The sequence below is a fragment of the Anastrepha ludens genome, chromosome 3, assembly GCF_028408465.1.
Source record: "Anastrepha ludens isolate Willacy chromosome 3, idAnaLude1.1, whole genome shotgun sequence".
NCBI classification, from domain to species: Eukaryota; Metazoa; Arthropoda; class Insecta; order Diptera; family Tephritidae; genus Anastrepha; species Anastrepha ludens.
This window is the reverse complement of record NC_071499.1, coordinates 22,627,386-22,642,901: the sequence shown is the minus strand read 5'-3', so window position 1 is coordinate 22,642,901 and position 15,516 is coordinate 22,627,386. Positions and strand designations below refer to the sequence as shown.

The 15,516-nt window shown below is 38.9% G+C and overlaps 1 protein-coding gene across 8 annotated transcripts in view; it reads right to left on the bottom strand.

Annotated features, from left to right (window-relative positions):
* The window catches only part of LOC128857151 (AP-1 complex subunit gamma-1), a 37,501-nt gene that overhangs the window by 18,722 nt on the left and 3,263 nt on the right, over positions 1–15,516 (bottom strand). The window contains exons 1-2 of one of the 8 annotated variants that reach the window (XM_054092754.1): positions 13,306–13,756; positions 10,517–10,875 (exon numbers count right to left, since the gene is read on the bottom strand). The exons of 2 other annotated variants lie outside the window; for them this stretch is intronic. In XM_054092754.1, coding sequence (XP_053948729.1) covers positions 10,517–10,533 — 17 coding nt within the window. In that variant the 5' untranslated portion in view covers positions 10,534–10,875; positions 13,306–13,756. Of the gene's footprint in view, positions 1–10,516; positions 10,876–13,305; positions 13,757–15,516 lie in introns of those variants that run through there. 5 more of the 8 variants (XM_054092755.1, XM_054092757.1, XM_054092756.1 and 2 more) reach the window with 5 other exon arrangements.

Sequence of the window (15,516 nt, the reverse complement as noted above, 5' to 3'; positions counted from 1 at the left end):
GTACAATTCTTTAGCATACTTAACAGTCAATAGACAGCATAGGGTGCACAATAGATCTATATGGTCGCAGTGCTAAAGGGCCATACCTTAACCCTTTACTATCATTAACATATCAGTGCCAAAGACCTCAAACCTGATTCGAGCGAAGGCGAGGCAGACGCACAGGAAGTGGTCCGCCGTCTCAACCTCGTCTTCACAAGCTGGATAGAGTACTGTACACTGTCTGAGATGCCCAACCTTTCCATATGCTTCGCCCACAGAAAGTGGCCCGTCATCAGTCCAACCAGCCGTCTGTACTCCCCTCTGCTTAATGACAGAAGGGTTTGCGACAGTCGATCGGACATGACAGATAACATCAGTTTAGTCCATCTGCAACCGCTCTCAGCCTGCCAAGCTCGCTTGTGGGTGGTAGTTACCCATTTGCTAACCGTGGCTATGATGGCCGCAGAGGGGAGTGGCAAAATGGGCTCTGGGTAAAAAAGTTGGCCTCATAGCCCATCTTAGCTAAGGAGTCAGAGGTCTCGTTATCCGCGATACCCACGTGTCCCGGGATCCACGTTAGCATCACGCTATTACGTCTACCGACATAGATCAGCCTGGATTTACAGAACTTGACTACCCCTGATGTGGTTGGAGGGCTGTCTAATGCCATAAGCGCAGCTTGGCTCACGCTGCAGACACATATATGTAGATCTGCCTCTCCATCGATTTTTCACAACAAAGTTCATCGCTTATTGAACTGCATACACCTCCGCTTGAAACACAGATGCATTCATTCCAAGAGCGAAGTGCAGTTTTGTCCCGCTGGATTCCACGTAGACCCCAGAGCCGGAGGCGTGTTTGGTTCTGGAGCCATCCATGAAAATGCGAAAACAGTGTTTGCTGGGCTCATTTTCTGAGTCTTCCCACAACTGAGCCTCTGGTAGCACTACACTGTATCTCTTCACTGATGGCATGGAGTCAAGGGGCATGGAGAAAATCGTTAGATCGACGTCCATCCCTTCTCTGTGTTTTAAGGCCGGACAGGGGCCCATTGTGTTTCAGCCTGGGAAGCAACCTTATGCAATTTTGTACTCACATTTTCACTAATTTACACCTATGTAAATATTCCATAATAAAATAACTTAAGTCGACTCAACACTTTTCTTCTGCCAAGCACCGAATTGCTTGACTCCAATGGGGTATTCAAATGTAATAAAAGTTGAATAAAAATAACTATTAAATTTTTCTATGATTTATTAAATATTACATTTCCGGATTTATTGACATAAAAGCAAAAACTGTTCAAGTCAAATAAGTTATTCTTTCAAATGCCTGCCATATTAAATATTTTAAATTTAACTTTTTTGAAAGCCCCGGGAGGGGGTCCGGGGTGTTACTCTAGGATCTGGAGGTAAACTTCGGCGATAGCCTCCTCAATCCACCTCCATTTTTCCTTAGGAATGTTCCCTTCCTCCTCTCCCTTGTCAATGACGGCCAGTATCTCACCGCCGCCTTTTACGACCTCACTGAACGTTGGGTATTTATGGCCACCTATTTTTTGCTTTTCGCCGACCTTTTCTTCTGCTTTCTCTGCAGAACATTGCCTTTTAGGAGTAGCACCAGCCGGTTCTCCCCAGTCGGATATTACTCCCTTTGCCCATACCAGCGATTTAGCCTGTTCTTCTGTTAGCTGTTCTGTTGCTACTTCTCCTAGTTTAAATAAGACCCTACTGGCCGCCTTTTTCTCGTAGTAGCTTTGCTCAGAGAGACGGACATGTTTAGCCTGTCTCCCCTGCCCTACTATAGTGCTTCGCCTAGAGGTACTAGGCCCTTCTATGGCAACTTGCCGGTTAAACCTGGAAGCATGTGCCGACCCCCGTCCCCTGAAAGAGGTTGAGGTGAAATGGGGATTGCTCGTCCTAAGCGGAGTTGATCCCGTAACTCCTGGTGTAGGTCGCTTGGAGACCGGTTGCCCCAAGCCTCCTCGTCCCCCGCTGCCTCCTGCAGTACCCGTACTGGGACCAGCCCTATCGCTCAAGCCCCCTCTGTCTCCTATTAATGGCGGTCTGACCACTACCTAGCTCGCAGCTGTGGCAGCAGTCGGGTTCACCATCGTCGGTTTTTTGGGAGGACCGTCCTGCTTGTTAGAAATATGTTCCCACGAGTGTCGGACAAGGGAGATCCGCCTGCACAGAGGTCCGTGTGCACAGGTAAGGCTAGATAGAACCGGAGGTCGCCAGGTATCCGGAGCACTCCGTTCCCGACTGGGATATTTTTGATCTGGGTCCCCAGCCAGGTTGAACCTCGGCACGGGTCGTATTACACCTTGTTCCAACCCAGAGTTTTTTTTTCAAGAGGTTTACTCCTCCGGTTGGCAGAACTTGGTCATCGTTCAAAAAGGCAGTCCGAACCATAGGAATGGAATGAACTCGTTTATTACTGGAATGTACGTAAACGAACCCACTGCCATCCAATGATAAGGCCTGATTAATGATTCGACTAAGCCCCCGCACCACGGCAAGGTGCCTATCCTCGCGGAGGCGGTGGACCGGGGGGGATATCCCACCCCGGTTACTGGACGACGTTATGCTGTACCATAACGGCCCAGTTTCCACCCCACGGCGCGTGCAATATTGCCGCGTCTCGTGGAGGGAGTCGCTCGCTCTACGTGAAGTATGACGACACGCCAAAGGCGTGCCGGGTCAACGTGGGTTATTAGGCCCACCGAGAATCCGGTAAGTGCGTCGATTCCATGTAGGACGGGGTTCTACCCCCTACGACAACACCGTTCCCCTAGGCATCCCTCCTAGGGCGTTGACCGAGCGGTGCGCATATTGGCTACCATCCTGTAGGGGATGGCGGGTCTCGCTGAACCCGTTAGAGCCGCGCGCGACTGATCCGCACCCCCCTCTCAATTTTGGGGGGACTAGGATCACCAATGGCAGGGACGCGAGTATAATCGGCAAAGCCGACTCGTCGACCTGTTGTTGACAGGGACGCACAGGTGTATCAGACCTGTGAACTTCGACCATTGGTCCACTTCACTTGACGCTATAATATTGCATACTTGAACTTTTTTCAGATATTCTGAGTAAAATATTTGAAATATAGCGAGCCGCTTGATGCAAGATGGACGCCTGCTGCAACCGCCACTAACCTATGGTCAGACCCTACAAGGTAGATTGTTTTTAGTTTCGGTGCTCACCATCGAACTTACTGGCGTCAGAAGCCCTACCAGTAGCTACGCTACGCCGGCACCGCTCTCAGAATCACTACACCTACTAAGCCTCCTCAACAGGGCACAAAAGACCACGAGGTGGAATTGCAAGACTCCTCACCGCAACAAGATAACAATCTCTCGAGGACCCTACGGTCCACTTGGCGTTAAAGAATATTATAAAGGGTGGTTAAATTTCAAGGGCCGATGTTGAATGTGAACCACAACTAAACGTCAATTTTTTTTCTGTATTTTATTTAACATTTTTCAATTTCAGACTAACTCAATATGAACCATGGAAAGATACACAATCGAGCACCGCATTAAGGTTATTCAGGCTTATTATAAAAACGGGCGTTCAAATCAAAATGCATATCGCACACTTCGAGATTTTTTCGGTCAATTTAATCGTCCAAATCTGCGTACAATCGGAAAAATTGTGCAAAAGTTTGAGCAAACCGGGTCTGTAGGAGATGTGAAAACATCAGTGCATGCTCGTACAGCTCGTACTGCAGAAAATATTGCTGCTGTTCGCGATAGTGTGGTTGAAGAGCCGTCCACCTCAACTCGTCGTCGTGCCCAACAATTGCACCTCTCACGCTCGTCGTTGATGAACATTATGCATAAAGACTTGATTTTACACGCTCACAAGGTGCAATTAACTCAAGAACTAAAGCCTCTTGACCATTTCAAGCGTCGTCAATGGTCAGAATGGTGGCAGGAAATGGCAACAGTGAATGACCAATTTCTTCAGTGATGAGGCACATTTTCACCTTAGTGGATTCGTCAATAAGCAGAATTGCCGCATTTAGGCGAATGATAATCCAAGAGTGATTGCCGAAAAACCAATGCACCCACAAAGAGTGACTGTTTGGTGCGGTTTATGGGCCGGCGGCATCATTGGGCCGTATTTTTCCCAAAATAAGGCCGGGCAAGCAGTTACTGTGAATAGTGTTCACTATCGTGAGATGATAACGAACTTTTTATGGCCCGAATTGGAAGATATGGATGTGGACGAATTGTGGTTTCAACAGGATGGTGCCACTTGTCACGCAGCTAACGAAACAATGACTCTTTTGCTCGAAAAATTTGATGGCCGAATAATCTCACGTCGCGGCGATGTCAATTGGCCGCCAAGATCATGTGATTTGACACCGTTGGACTTCTTTCTTTGGGGTTATTTGAAAGAAAAGGTGTACGTCGATAAGCCAACAACAATTCAAGAGCTAAAGGATGAGATAATTCGGCACATTAACGGCATAGAACCTCAATTACGCCTCAGCGTCATCGAAAATTTGAACCATCGGATGGAGGTGTGCCGCCGAGACCGCAGCACCCATTTGGCCGATATTTTGTTACATACGTAATTGAGCCATACCAATATTATCATAATAAAGAGAAATGACAATAATTTCCTAAAAAAATTGCATTTTATTCAAAATCAACACCGGCCATTGAAACTTAACCACCCTTTATATATATATTATATATTTATATATATGCACTTCCAAAGTGCTGTTATTCAAATTGCGGGTTTATTAAAAATAAATATCGTGCCGTGTCGCTTTTAATACTGGCGGTTATACTACCAGATGTTGAAAGTGGAAAACCTGCACGTATTTGTTAGTAAAGATGTCAGTGCATCTACAGAGATTTTCCAACTTAGATGCCGATTTTGGCGTGGCAACATCATTGGCGATGCCAATTAATCGCCTCGGAACTGCGATTTATTTACCTATTTGTAAAATTTTGGCAGAAATTAATTGCAGTTTAAGTTAAAAAAGCGACACTAGCTAAATATTAGGCTGTTAAGCCGGGAATTGTGATTGTACGCGATTATATATTATATAATACAGGGTGAACGAAATGACACACACTGCTTGTATCTGTAAAACAGCTAATGACATCAACGTCAAAATTATTCTAATGACAGTTGAATATATTTTGTTTATAAGCCACCAAAAGCATTTGCGTCTCAGTTTTGTTGACTTTTTTTCTGTGATGGAATTCAAACGTAATAGTGTGATTGCGTTATATTTGGCTGGAAAATCACAACCAGCCCTTGTTCGTGAGCTCAGTCACCTCAAAGTGAATAAAATGTTTGTGTATCGCACTATAAAACGTTACAATCATACTGGTAGCATTGCAAAACGCTATGGAGGTGGATCAAACAAAACCGCAACAACGCCAAAAATGGTTCAGAAAGTGAAGACTCGACTTGAACGAAATCCACGTCGAAGTGGAAGAGAACTGAAAATATCGCAAGACAGCATTCGACGCATATTGAAAAATGAGCTCAAGGTCAAGGCTTACAGGTTCCAAAAAGCACGCGATCTTTCACCCCAGCACAAAAAAGTTCGGTGCGAAAGAGCAAAGGAGTTGTTGCGCTTGCACGAACGTGGCGAATTTCCTAACATTTTGTTTTCTGATGAAAAATATTTCCCAATTGAGCAGTTCATAAACACTCAAAACGATCGTGTTTACTTGACCGAACGCTCATACGAGAATTTCAGCCTGCATATGGCCACTCGAAGTAATTTCCCATCGCAAGTAATGGTTTGGGCCACAGTGACCGCTGATGGACGCTCCCAATCGTTTTTACCAAGCCTGGTGTCAAAGTGAATGCGATTTATTATCGGGGAAACGTTTTAGAAGCTGCTTTAGAGCCGTGGACACGCAAACATTTCGATCGTAGACCATGGACGTTCCAACAGGACTCGGCACCGTCTCATAAAGCTCGAGTGAACCAAGAATGGTTAAAAAATCATGTTCCACACTTCATTTCGTCCACAGAATGGCTTTTGAATTCGCCAGACGCAAATCCGATGGACTATTCCATCTGGTCCATTTTGGAGAGCAAGATGAGGGCTAAAAAATATGCCAGTATGGGTGCGCTGAAAAAAGCGATTATGCGAGAATGCGCCAAAATACCTCAAGATCACATTCGTGCAGCATGCAACTCATTTTTTGACCGTTTGAAGGCTAAAGACAAGGCAAAAGGTGGTCATATTGAGCTAAAGTGAATATATCGCACCCTAAATACAAAAGGGGCACAACTCAAAATTTTCCACACTCGAGCTTGACTTGTTTACAGTAGCACAGAAAACTAACTATGTGACATATCACGCTGAAATTTGCCATGTAAGCTTATAACAGTCCTACCAAAAAACGAAAAATTTATTTTTGCCATATGTCGTCCGCGGACCGTTTTATTGATAACGTCTCGTTCATATTTGAGCAGAAGTACATTTTGAGTAGTGACCCTTTTGTATTTAGGGTGCGATATGTTAAAATTGTAATCATTTTTGAACAATTTTGTCTTTGAAATCAATAAAAACTAATTTCACACAAAAAAGTTATGGTGTTTTGAATAGGTAACCCTTCATATCGTTCACCCTGTATAAGGATAATATCGCAAAAGCCATTCATGAGATATACCGAAACCGTCAACATGGTTTCGGAAAACTGGGTTCACCGCAGTGCGACTACAAATAATATTAATAAGTTATAACTTTATTAATGAAGCTTAAAAAAATATCTAATTTGTTTTTGATGTTGTTTTTGATTTCGAAGGAAAACTATATTACTTAAAATTTAAATAATAAATGTATTTTAAAGGTGATACAATATTTTCTTTAACGTCAACATACATATTTTCAGTATAACAAATAGTTGTCTTATAGCCCTAAACAATATGAATTCCATCCTCAATTAGTCTTATCTGGGCAATTAAGTAAATTAAGCGTGTTTCCTTGTTTAACCAAATACTGTAGCCTTTTTAGTGGTACATTTTAATTCTTAATGGTCTGCCAAACTTCACCGATAAAAACCTTTATACTCTTTCTCCTAACTTTCTCATCGAAACTTGCATTATTTATTTCTATAATTTTAATTTGAACTGAGCTGTATCAACAAGTTTAGACAGTCAATAAACGACATTCATCGGGAGACTCTCACCACCTTCTTAACCCCCCGACCCCCGAATGCCGTTGTCGGAGTCCAACCACCACCAATCGCTGACGAAGAGCTCCAACTTCGCCGAGAGTCCCGCGTAACCTTGGCACAATTACGTTCTGGATATTGTAGCAGGTTAAACTCCTACTTATCCAGAATCGACCCCGACATACCAAACACATGTCCGGCATGTGAAGGTACCCCGCACGACACTAACCACCTCTTCACATGCCCCCTCAATCAGACTCATCTAACCCCCCTCTCCCTCTGGACCCAACCTGCCGAAACAGCATGTTTCCTGGGCCTACCCCTAGATGAGCTAGACGAAGACGACCGATGATATACTTACACTGACAGGGCTAACTATGCTGTTAAAACAACAACAACAAGTTGAGAGTTTGAACTGACAAAATACATTCAAATCCCGTTATTATGATGTTGGTATTGAGCGGACGTCACAATAGCTTTCCTTGGAAATTCAATTCAAACTCAAATCATGAGATGAATCTTATTTATTTAGATATGTAATTTGGTCAAAAACCATAAAAGTTCTTACTGACTATTGACAAATAAAACAATAAAGAGAAATAAAACAAAGAAGAGAATTCATTTTTAATTATTGTAAAATCTAATGATATGGTATTCGAGATCTCATTCAATTCGTGCAGAGTCCGAGCAATAGGACTTGAAATATCTTGAGGATAAAAAGGGTAAAAGCTTCGTAAAGTTCTCGTTGGAATAAGAACAAAACTAACACTCTACAAGTCTCTCATCACGGCCGAAAGATTCTGTGGGAGATTTTTGAACCTTTGCACGTTGTATCGCAGGTGTTGGAACTATGAGCTGTATCAGCTTTACGACATAGACATAGCGCAGCAAAAAAAGATCCTGCGGCTTCGTGAGCTGGGGCATGTCGTCCGAATGGTTGCAAGCGCTCCGGCTCTGAAAGTATTCGATGAGATATCAGCTGGTGGCAACAGCTCTGCCGCTTCTGCGTTGGAAAGATCAAGTGGAGACTTGGTGGACTTGGCTTCACTTGGTGTGCCCAACTGACGCCGGTTAGCACGAGAAAGAAACGACTGGCGCGCGCTATGTTAAACTCGGCCAAAATCGTTTAAGCGGTTTTCGCGCCAATTAAGAAGAAGAAAGTTAATGCGTTGCAAAAGAAACGCACAATCAATACAATCTTAAATTAAATTAAGCACAAAAGAAAGCGACAGAATTGTCTTTCTGAACTCAAGCGAATTTAATCCAACTAATAACAAGCGGGAGCTGTAAGACGGTTATGGGACAGAAAATTTTAGAGATCTTAGAGCATATTTAAGAAATTTCATTATTTATATGACAAAAAAATTGTTGATAAAAGGCCATTTTTTCCTCGAGGAAACCCATGTAACCCCTTAAAGGGCTCAACAAAGTGAATTGCATAAAATTTAAATGCAAAATGAATTATGAATAGATTTACATGCACATTGACAGTTTTGTTTCAATCATGAAGCGTAAATCAATGATAGGAATGAACTTAAATGATTGACATTTTTTACAAAAGTTTGATAAAAATAAATACACCATATCAAGGCGCATTCATGAAAGGTGGTAGCACTAGACCAACAACAATATTTTGTACGTTTGATTGTCAAAGCAAAGTATTGGAAAAGTAGAAAACAAAAAATGAGTTCGCCTTGATTCATTCTGGGCTGACAGCCACATGGACACGGCGAAAGAAAAAAAAAACAAATCAGCTGATTTGCCGATACCACCTTTAATAGATTCGCCTTGCACCATATATATGAAAATGTATGCAGATAAATTCACAATTATAAAAGCATCACATATTGACAAGTTTCGAATATTTATTTATTTTTTAAATAAAAACATTTACAATCGGCATAAATAGCCTTCTATTTTAAATCAGGAAAACAATCAGAAACAATAATAGTGGTCAGGCTCTAAAGTACATATTAACATGCGAACTGAGGAATTATGTTGAACACGAAGTTTTAGTCGATATACTATACATATCTGAAGGACAGATGAACATATAACAATTCACCTGGATTTTATTTTATTGTCAAGTTGTTGTCCTTATTAAGGGGTTACATACGTCCAGAATTTTTAAAAAATCGATTTTTTTACAGATTATTCTTCTTTATAGTTTTAGGCGTATTTCTGTGAAAGTGGATTGTAAAAAGTCCCCATAGATACAAAGTTATGGTAGAAAATTTGACTGCCCGACGAGAGTTTGATGCGCACAGGTAGCTGCCCTTCGTTTGAGGCAGCTGGCCGTTACTATTCGTTTTTCTTGAAACTACTTTTTCCGACACGGTCTGCATGATAACTCATACAGTTTTTAATATTTTTTGATGCCGTTTTTTTAAATATTAGAAAGTGTTTTCTCTAAAGTCTGGCGAGTCTGCCAATTTTTGATACTTTTATTAAACAATTTTAGAAACATAATTAAAGTGTGACATTTATGACGTAAAACGCATACTTTTTTTGTTTAAATGCCGTAAATTACAAAATTTTTCGAAATTCAAAAATTTGGCTCGGCAGACCATAACTACAACTTTATTTTACAAGAATTTTTTTACTTTTTACAGACCCATCAACATTTCAAGGGAAATGATGCAGACCGTGGAGCAACTTTTTTTTTATTATACTTTGAGTCACGTGATTTTTTACATACTAATTTTTGTAAAGAAAAATTAAAATACTTTTTATAAATTTTGAGTACTAATAAACAATGTTTAAATTTGTTTAATATTTATTTCTGATGTTATCCCTTCTAAAAACAGTTTTTCTTTTAGCGCATTTTTTGAACTGATGTAAAAGTAAAAACCGCACAAGTTTATCTATTAATAAAATTAATTTCTCTTGCCCGATTGATTTTAGATGAATCTCCAAGGACTTGTAGTAATCACCGCAAGGGACTTCTGGAGAAACGGGCTTCACACAAACAGCGATAGTTTTTATAAAAATTTCTTTGTTTTGAAATTTTGCTAAAGACAAGTCCAAACATGATATTAATGCTATGTTTTTATTATTGAAAAATAAAGTCAAAAAATTATTGATAATCATCATTTTTTCGGGCCTCTAACTACCCCTAACATCTTAAAACATAACTTGGTTACACAATTTATAATTTTGGCTTAACAGTGAACTAAAAAATTAAAACTTATTGTATAGAAGTTATTTAACTTTACAAAAAATTAAGAAATTATGCATTAATTTCCCCAACTAATATTAACATAAAAAATCTACATACATATGTAAGTGTAATAAAAATATAAATTAACTTAAAAATGTTTCTAAAGGAGAGCATATGATATCTAAGTAGAAGCGCAATTACAAAACAGCATTTACCCGTGTTCGGAATTCATTTTGAGCTGTGATTCACTGATTCAGTTGACTTTAATGGTTATTGTTGCTGTTGCTGTTGCTTTCACAGTTGTTGTTTTTGCATATATTATACTCCAATAGCTGTTGCTATTGCGGGCGTGTTTGTTGTTTGTTATTGTTTTTGGTACTTGGTCGTAGGCACAGACACGCGCTAAAATCTTTCACTGCTACACCATCAGTTTTTCACCCGCCTTTAACTCCACTACTCACCTCTATGCTCTGCTCAGTGCAGAGATCGTTTGTAGTTGAACACAGGAAAACACAACTTTTTTTATGGATTTTATATTACTATTATTTGATTATCACTGTTTTTCGCTTTGTTACTGTTGAATAGATTAATCCAAGTGTTATTGTTAGTGTGGGGGGTAACAACTGAACTTCAATAGCAATGACGACGAGCAATACAAACGCGCTGCGTCGCTAGTGCCGCTGCCACAATACTACAATGAAAACGTATGGGAGGCTTGGTTAGCTAGCCGCAAAAATGAGACTGTTGGCCTGACTGTATGAGAGTGAGCAACTCAATTCCGATACTCAGCTACAGCCGAAGCGAATATATCATATATTAGTTACGTTGACAAATAAAGCAAAATAATGGAAAGGCTGGACCTAAGTGACTTAGTGATTGAGACACGCTTTATAAGCTGATTGCTAAATGTTATGCAGCAAAAACAACAGCAAACGGTTAACAAATTTTCCGATGTCTATCAGATGAGATACTCAATTTTCGGGAAGCCATGCAGTTATTCAACCAGATAATTAAACTATCTATCATAAATGAAGTGCGAAAATGGTGTCTGTGCATGCGAATTTACAGGTATTTGCTGTTGCTAAGTGTATTTTGTAAAAAAAGTATAATAATTCTATGTAACCAATGTGCTGTTTTCAGGCTTATTTCACAACTCTAACAAATAATTACGGTATTCATGGTTAATTCAGATCTTGTTGATATTAATTAGTAAACAAAGAGGTATAGAGACAAACATCTTTGACTTTGACTAAAGGAGCGAGCGACGCAGTGTCCTAATAGTCATCAATTATTTGTGTGATGTGGCTTAAGAAGCTGAACGCATCTGGCATTCGCACGTAAATTTAATAAATAAAGACAAACTGAATGCCGATGACAGATGGTGCAAATTGAAAGACACGTAGGTATGTACCTACAACTACTCGTATTTATTGCCCTCAAGCATGACAATTGAGTGGACTAGTACTATATATTCAGTTCCACTGCAGCACACACCACCCTTTTGTTTTCATTCAAAGCCTCATACTGACAAATTACAACGTTGCGGCTATTGATGCTAATTGAGCTAGAAGGCACAATTTTACCAGAAAATGCACTCAAGTACTGAAAATGGAAAATATAAAGCTACTTGTTGTGTAAATTTTCGCCGTATAACCTCCTTTCGCCATTCTTTAGGCCTTATTTGCGCACTGCACACCTCTCATTTACTCCTTGCATTCAATTGTGCATATTTTAAATACATCTTTTCACTTTTTTATATGCATTCGTAAGCATTTATATGCGGTGGCGAAGCCCACAACTAATGCCAACTACCAACTTGCAGTTGCAATTGTTACTCGTGCACTAAGCGCAAGTTGAGTGGGTGGGCTGCTTGGCATTTGGCCACACAGGAACGGAAACAGGAATGGTGGCATACAAATGCTCACCAAACAGAAACGTACAGCGAAAAAAAAGGTAAATCGGTGTTCCTTCCTGAGTTGATATTCCTCCGCTTTGTTTGCGTTTTTCCCGTGCCTCTTGGCCAACACTAATGAACACAAACATGGCCAAAACTAAGCAAAAACCCAACAGCAGACAAATGACAACTTAGTAAGTTGTGGTGAATGGAAATCATATGCGTGGTGAATATCAAACTAATATTAGTTGGCATTTAACCCATTTATTTTTGACTGTTCAAAGGAATATGTGGCCTATAATTATTTTCAAGTAGCATTAATAAAAGTTGCTTAATGGATTAGCACTTCTATGCGGTGTTTTTAGTTGTGAATTATTCAAAAACAATTTTAATTTTATGCATAAGGGTACTATTTTTTGTGCATAATACATTCAGCTTTTGACTTTTAAAATCTTAATTTGAAAACAATTATTCGGGTACATACAACTCGCGTGTAAAAGTTAAGAAACTGAAACAGTAGCCAGTTATCAGTTGATTTAATGTAGACGTTCATTTGATTTATAAACTGTTTTCGTCCACGTTGATAAGAATTTCTAGGAAAATGATAAAAGTGGTAAACTGATAAAAATGGAAAAAATTTTAGTTCATAATATCTGTCTAATTTAAATAGACACAATTAGATCTTTGGAATCCGCTTACGCGCTTAGCGTGTAAGGAAGGGAGGCATGCATTCCTCTGATATTCGAAGTTAACACTTTTTTATATACATCTTGTCAATTTAACAAAACGGTTACGGTAAAGTAAGAGCATGGTTGTGAACAAAAATGCTTAAAGACATAAGCAGGGCATGTACTTATGCATATATGGGTAAAAGTAGTCATAGAGTAGAAGACTAGAACCGTTGACCACAGGTGCTAAAGCTAGGCTAGAGGCTGCAGTGGCGGCAAAAAAATTCCTTGCACTCTTTAAAGGCAAAATCTTTGTACGTTGCACCAGCACAGTGCATGCCTTCAGTGCTCCAATTGCGATCAAATGTCGAAAATGGATTTCCATTTCTTGAATGCGTCAACTTTCGTAAAACACTTTTTTGGTTTTATGCAATATGCTTACATGATATTTCAATTAATTTGCACTTTTTTTTATCCAAATTCACGTATTTAACCTTTTCAGTTGCGAATCTCTTGACGTTTACGTTTTCCTTTGCTTGCACATACAATTGTTCACGTTCACTGCTGCTCCTTTACCTACTCTTTTTAACTTGTTTCGTCTTTTCTACGCTTATTTTTTCACAACGCATCAATTTACATTTTCTTCCTTGTGATGTGTTCGCCCGATTTTTATTCACTTATTTTCTACTGGAATGTAGCGTTTATTTCGTAGTTTGCCGCTTACAATTAACTTTTTACGGGTTTTCAACGAATTTACACACAAACAGGTGTGGGGAAAACTAAAAATTAAACAAATAAATTGGATTTTCACAAAATAAAACCACTTTTTTGCTAACCGATGACAAACGACCAACACGACTGACGGAACTTGTCAAGTGGCAACGAACGGGGCTAAAAAAGACGAAACAACGTTGACAGCAAAAAGCGAAATCGATAAAAACGGTGCATTTCGGGATGGTGTATTTAGTAGGGTTACTAATTTGTGAAATTTATACACAGTGGTGCAGAAATTATAGAAAGAAAATATTTTAAAATTATAAAATAAGTTAATATCGTAACTCTGATAATAAAATAAAATTTCTTATTGAAATAATTTTTTAAATTTGATTCTGGACAATAAGTTTGGTCTTTTATACTTTTTTTAATAAATAATAATAATAATAAAAATTTAACGAGTTTTACTCATATAAAATGTACATATTTGAAGGAGTTAAGAAATTTAAGGAGGAAGTTAATAGTATATATATATGTACAAATATTTTATTAGTGACCCTATTAATTCAACAAACATTTCACAAAAGCGTCTATGAATTTTTTTCGCAGAGCAGTAGAGTGCCTCAAATTAGAGTAGATTAGGCGGTTAGGGGTAGTCAGAGGCCCGAAAAAATTATAATTTTCCATAATTTTGCTAGTCAATTGCTTTCTTTAAAAAAAAAATAAAACAATAGCACTAATACATCATGTTTCGACCCGTTCAATGGGACAAGAGAAATTAGTTTTATTAATAGATAATCTTGTGATTGATCGATGCTTTTTTCTTTTAAAATTAACAATATGTAGGACTGAGGAAATATTTTTCAGATTTTCGGAAAAAAACCGAAAATAAATTTTTTTTAAATCGAAATTAAAAAAAATTCAATCAGGCACGAGATGTTTATTTTTTTCAAAAGCAGTATAAATTTGATTGAAATCTACCAAGCGGTTTTTACGGTTACAGTGATCACCAGTTCAAAAAACATAATTTTGAGAAAAACACCTTTAAAGTTTTGCTATCGAGCTCCGGAGCGCCTGAGCGCCCTTTGTTAATTGTTGAATAACTCGAAAAGTATTTGTCAGATTCACTTCAAATTTTCACACAATATTTTTAAGGCGTTATGCTTTAAAAAAATGCCAAAAAAAAAACAATTTTTTGAAAATTCTGACTACTCCTAACCTCTTAGGTTGGGTTCGAAATAGGAAGAAGGACTTCGGCCAAACATCTAACTGAAGTCCTCGCGCCAATTATTTATTATTATTTTTTGTTTTTGGGTGGGGTTCGAATCAGGGAGGCACTTTAGCTCACGGCACGTAGGCAAATCTGCCATTACAATAACCATGTATATAATCACGCCCAAAAGCAATTTGAACAAAGCAGGGAATTATACCGAATATCGTAAATAGTAACCGTATTTCTACCAGAAATTCACTTGCTACGTTCCGCAATATCTGAGAAGTTCCAATGTTACAAGCGATTATTCCAAACTTTTTTTAATACTTTGAATAAGCTGTAAAAAATTTTAATCTAAAACAGATCCTATGAAAAATGGTAAGAAACAGAAGTAACGGTTTAAAACGATACATGTAAACGCATTGCTTTTTTTATTATGCTAAAATACTTCCAGACTGAATTATAAATATTAACTTTCTAAAATTAAGGATTATGGTGTTTTATCCTTGATAGGTGCTTTAACTGGAGATCCAAATATGCTATTTTGCAAATGAAGGGCGCTACAGTTTCAAGCAAGGCCTTTACCACCCAACTTGACACCTTGACACACACAGGCGAACTTTCAATCCAATTTCTTTGACGATTTTATTTCGCTCACTATTTTTATAGAGAAGTGTTAAAAATCGTGGTAATAAAAATAGACACAGTTGCGTCACTTATTATTGA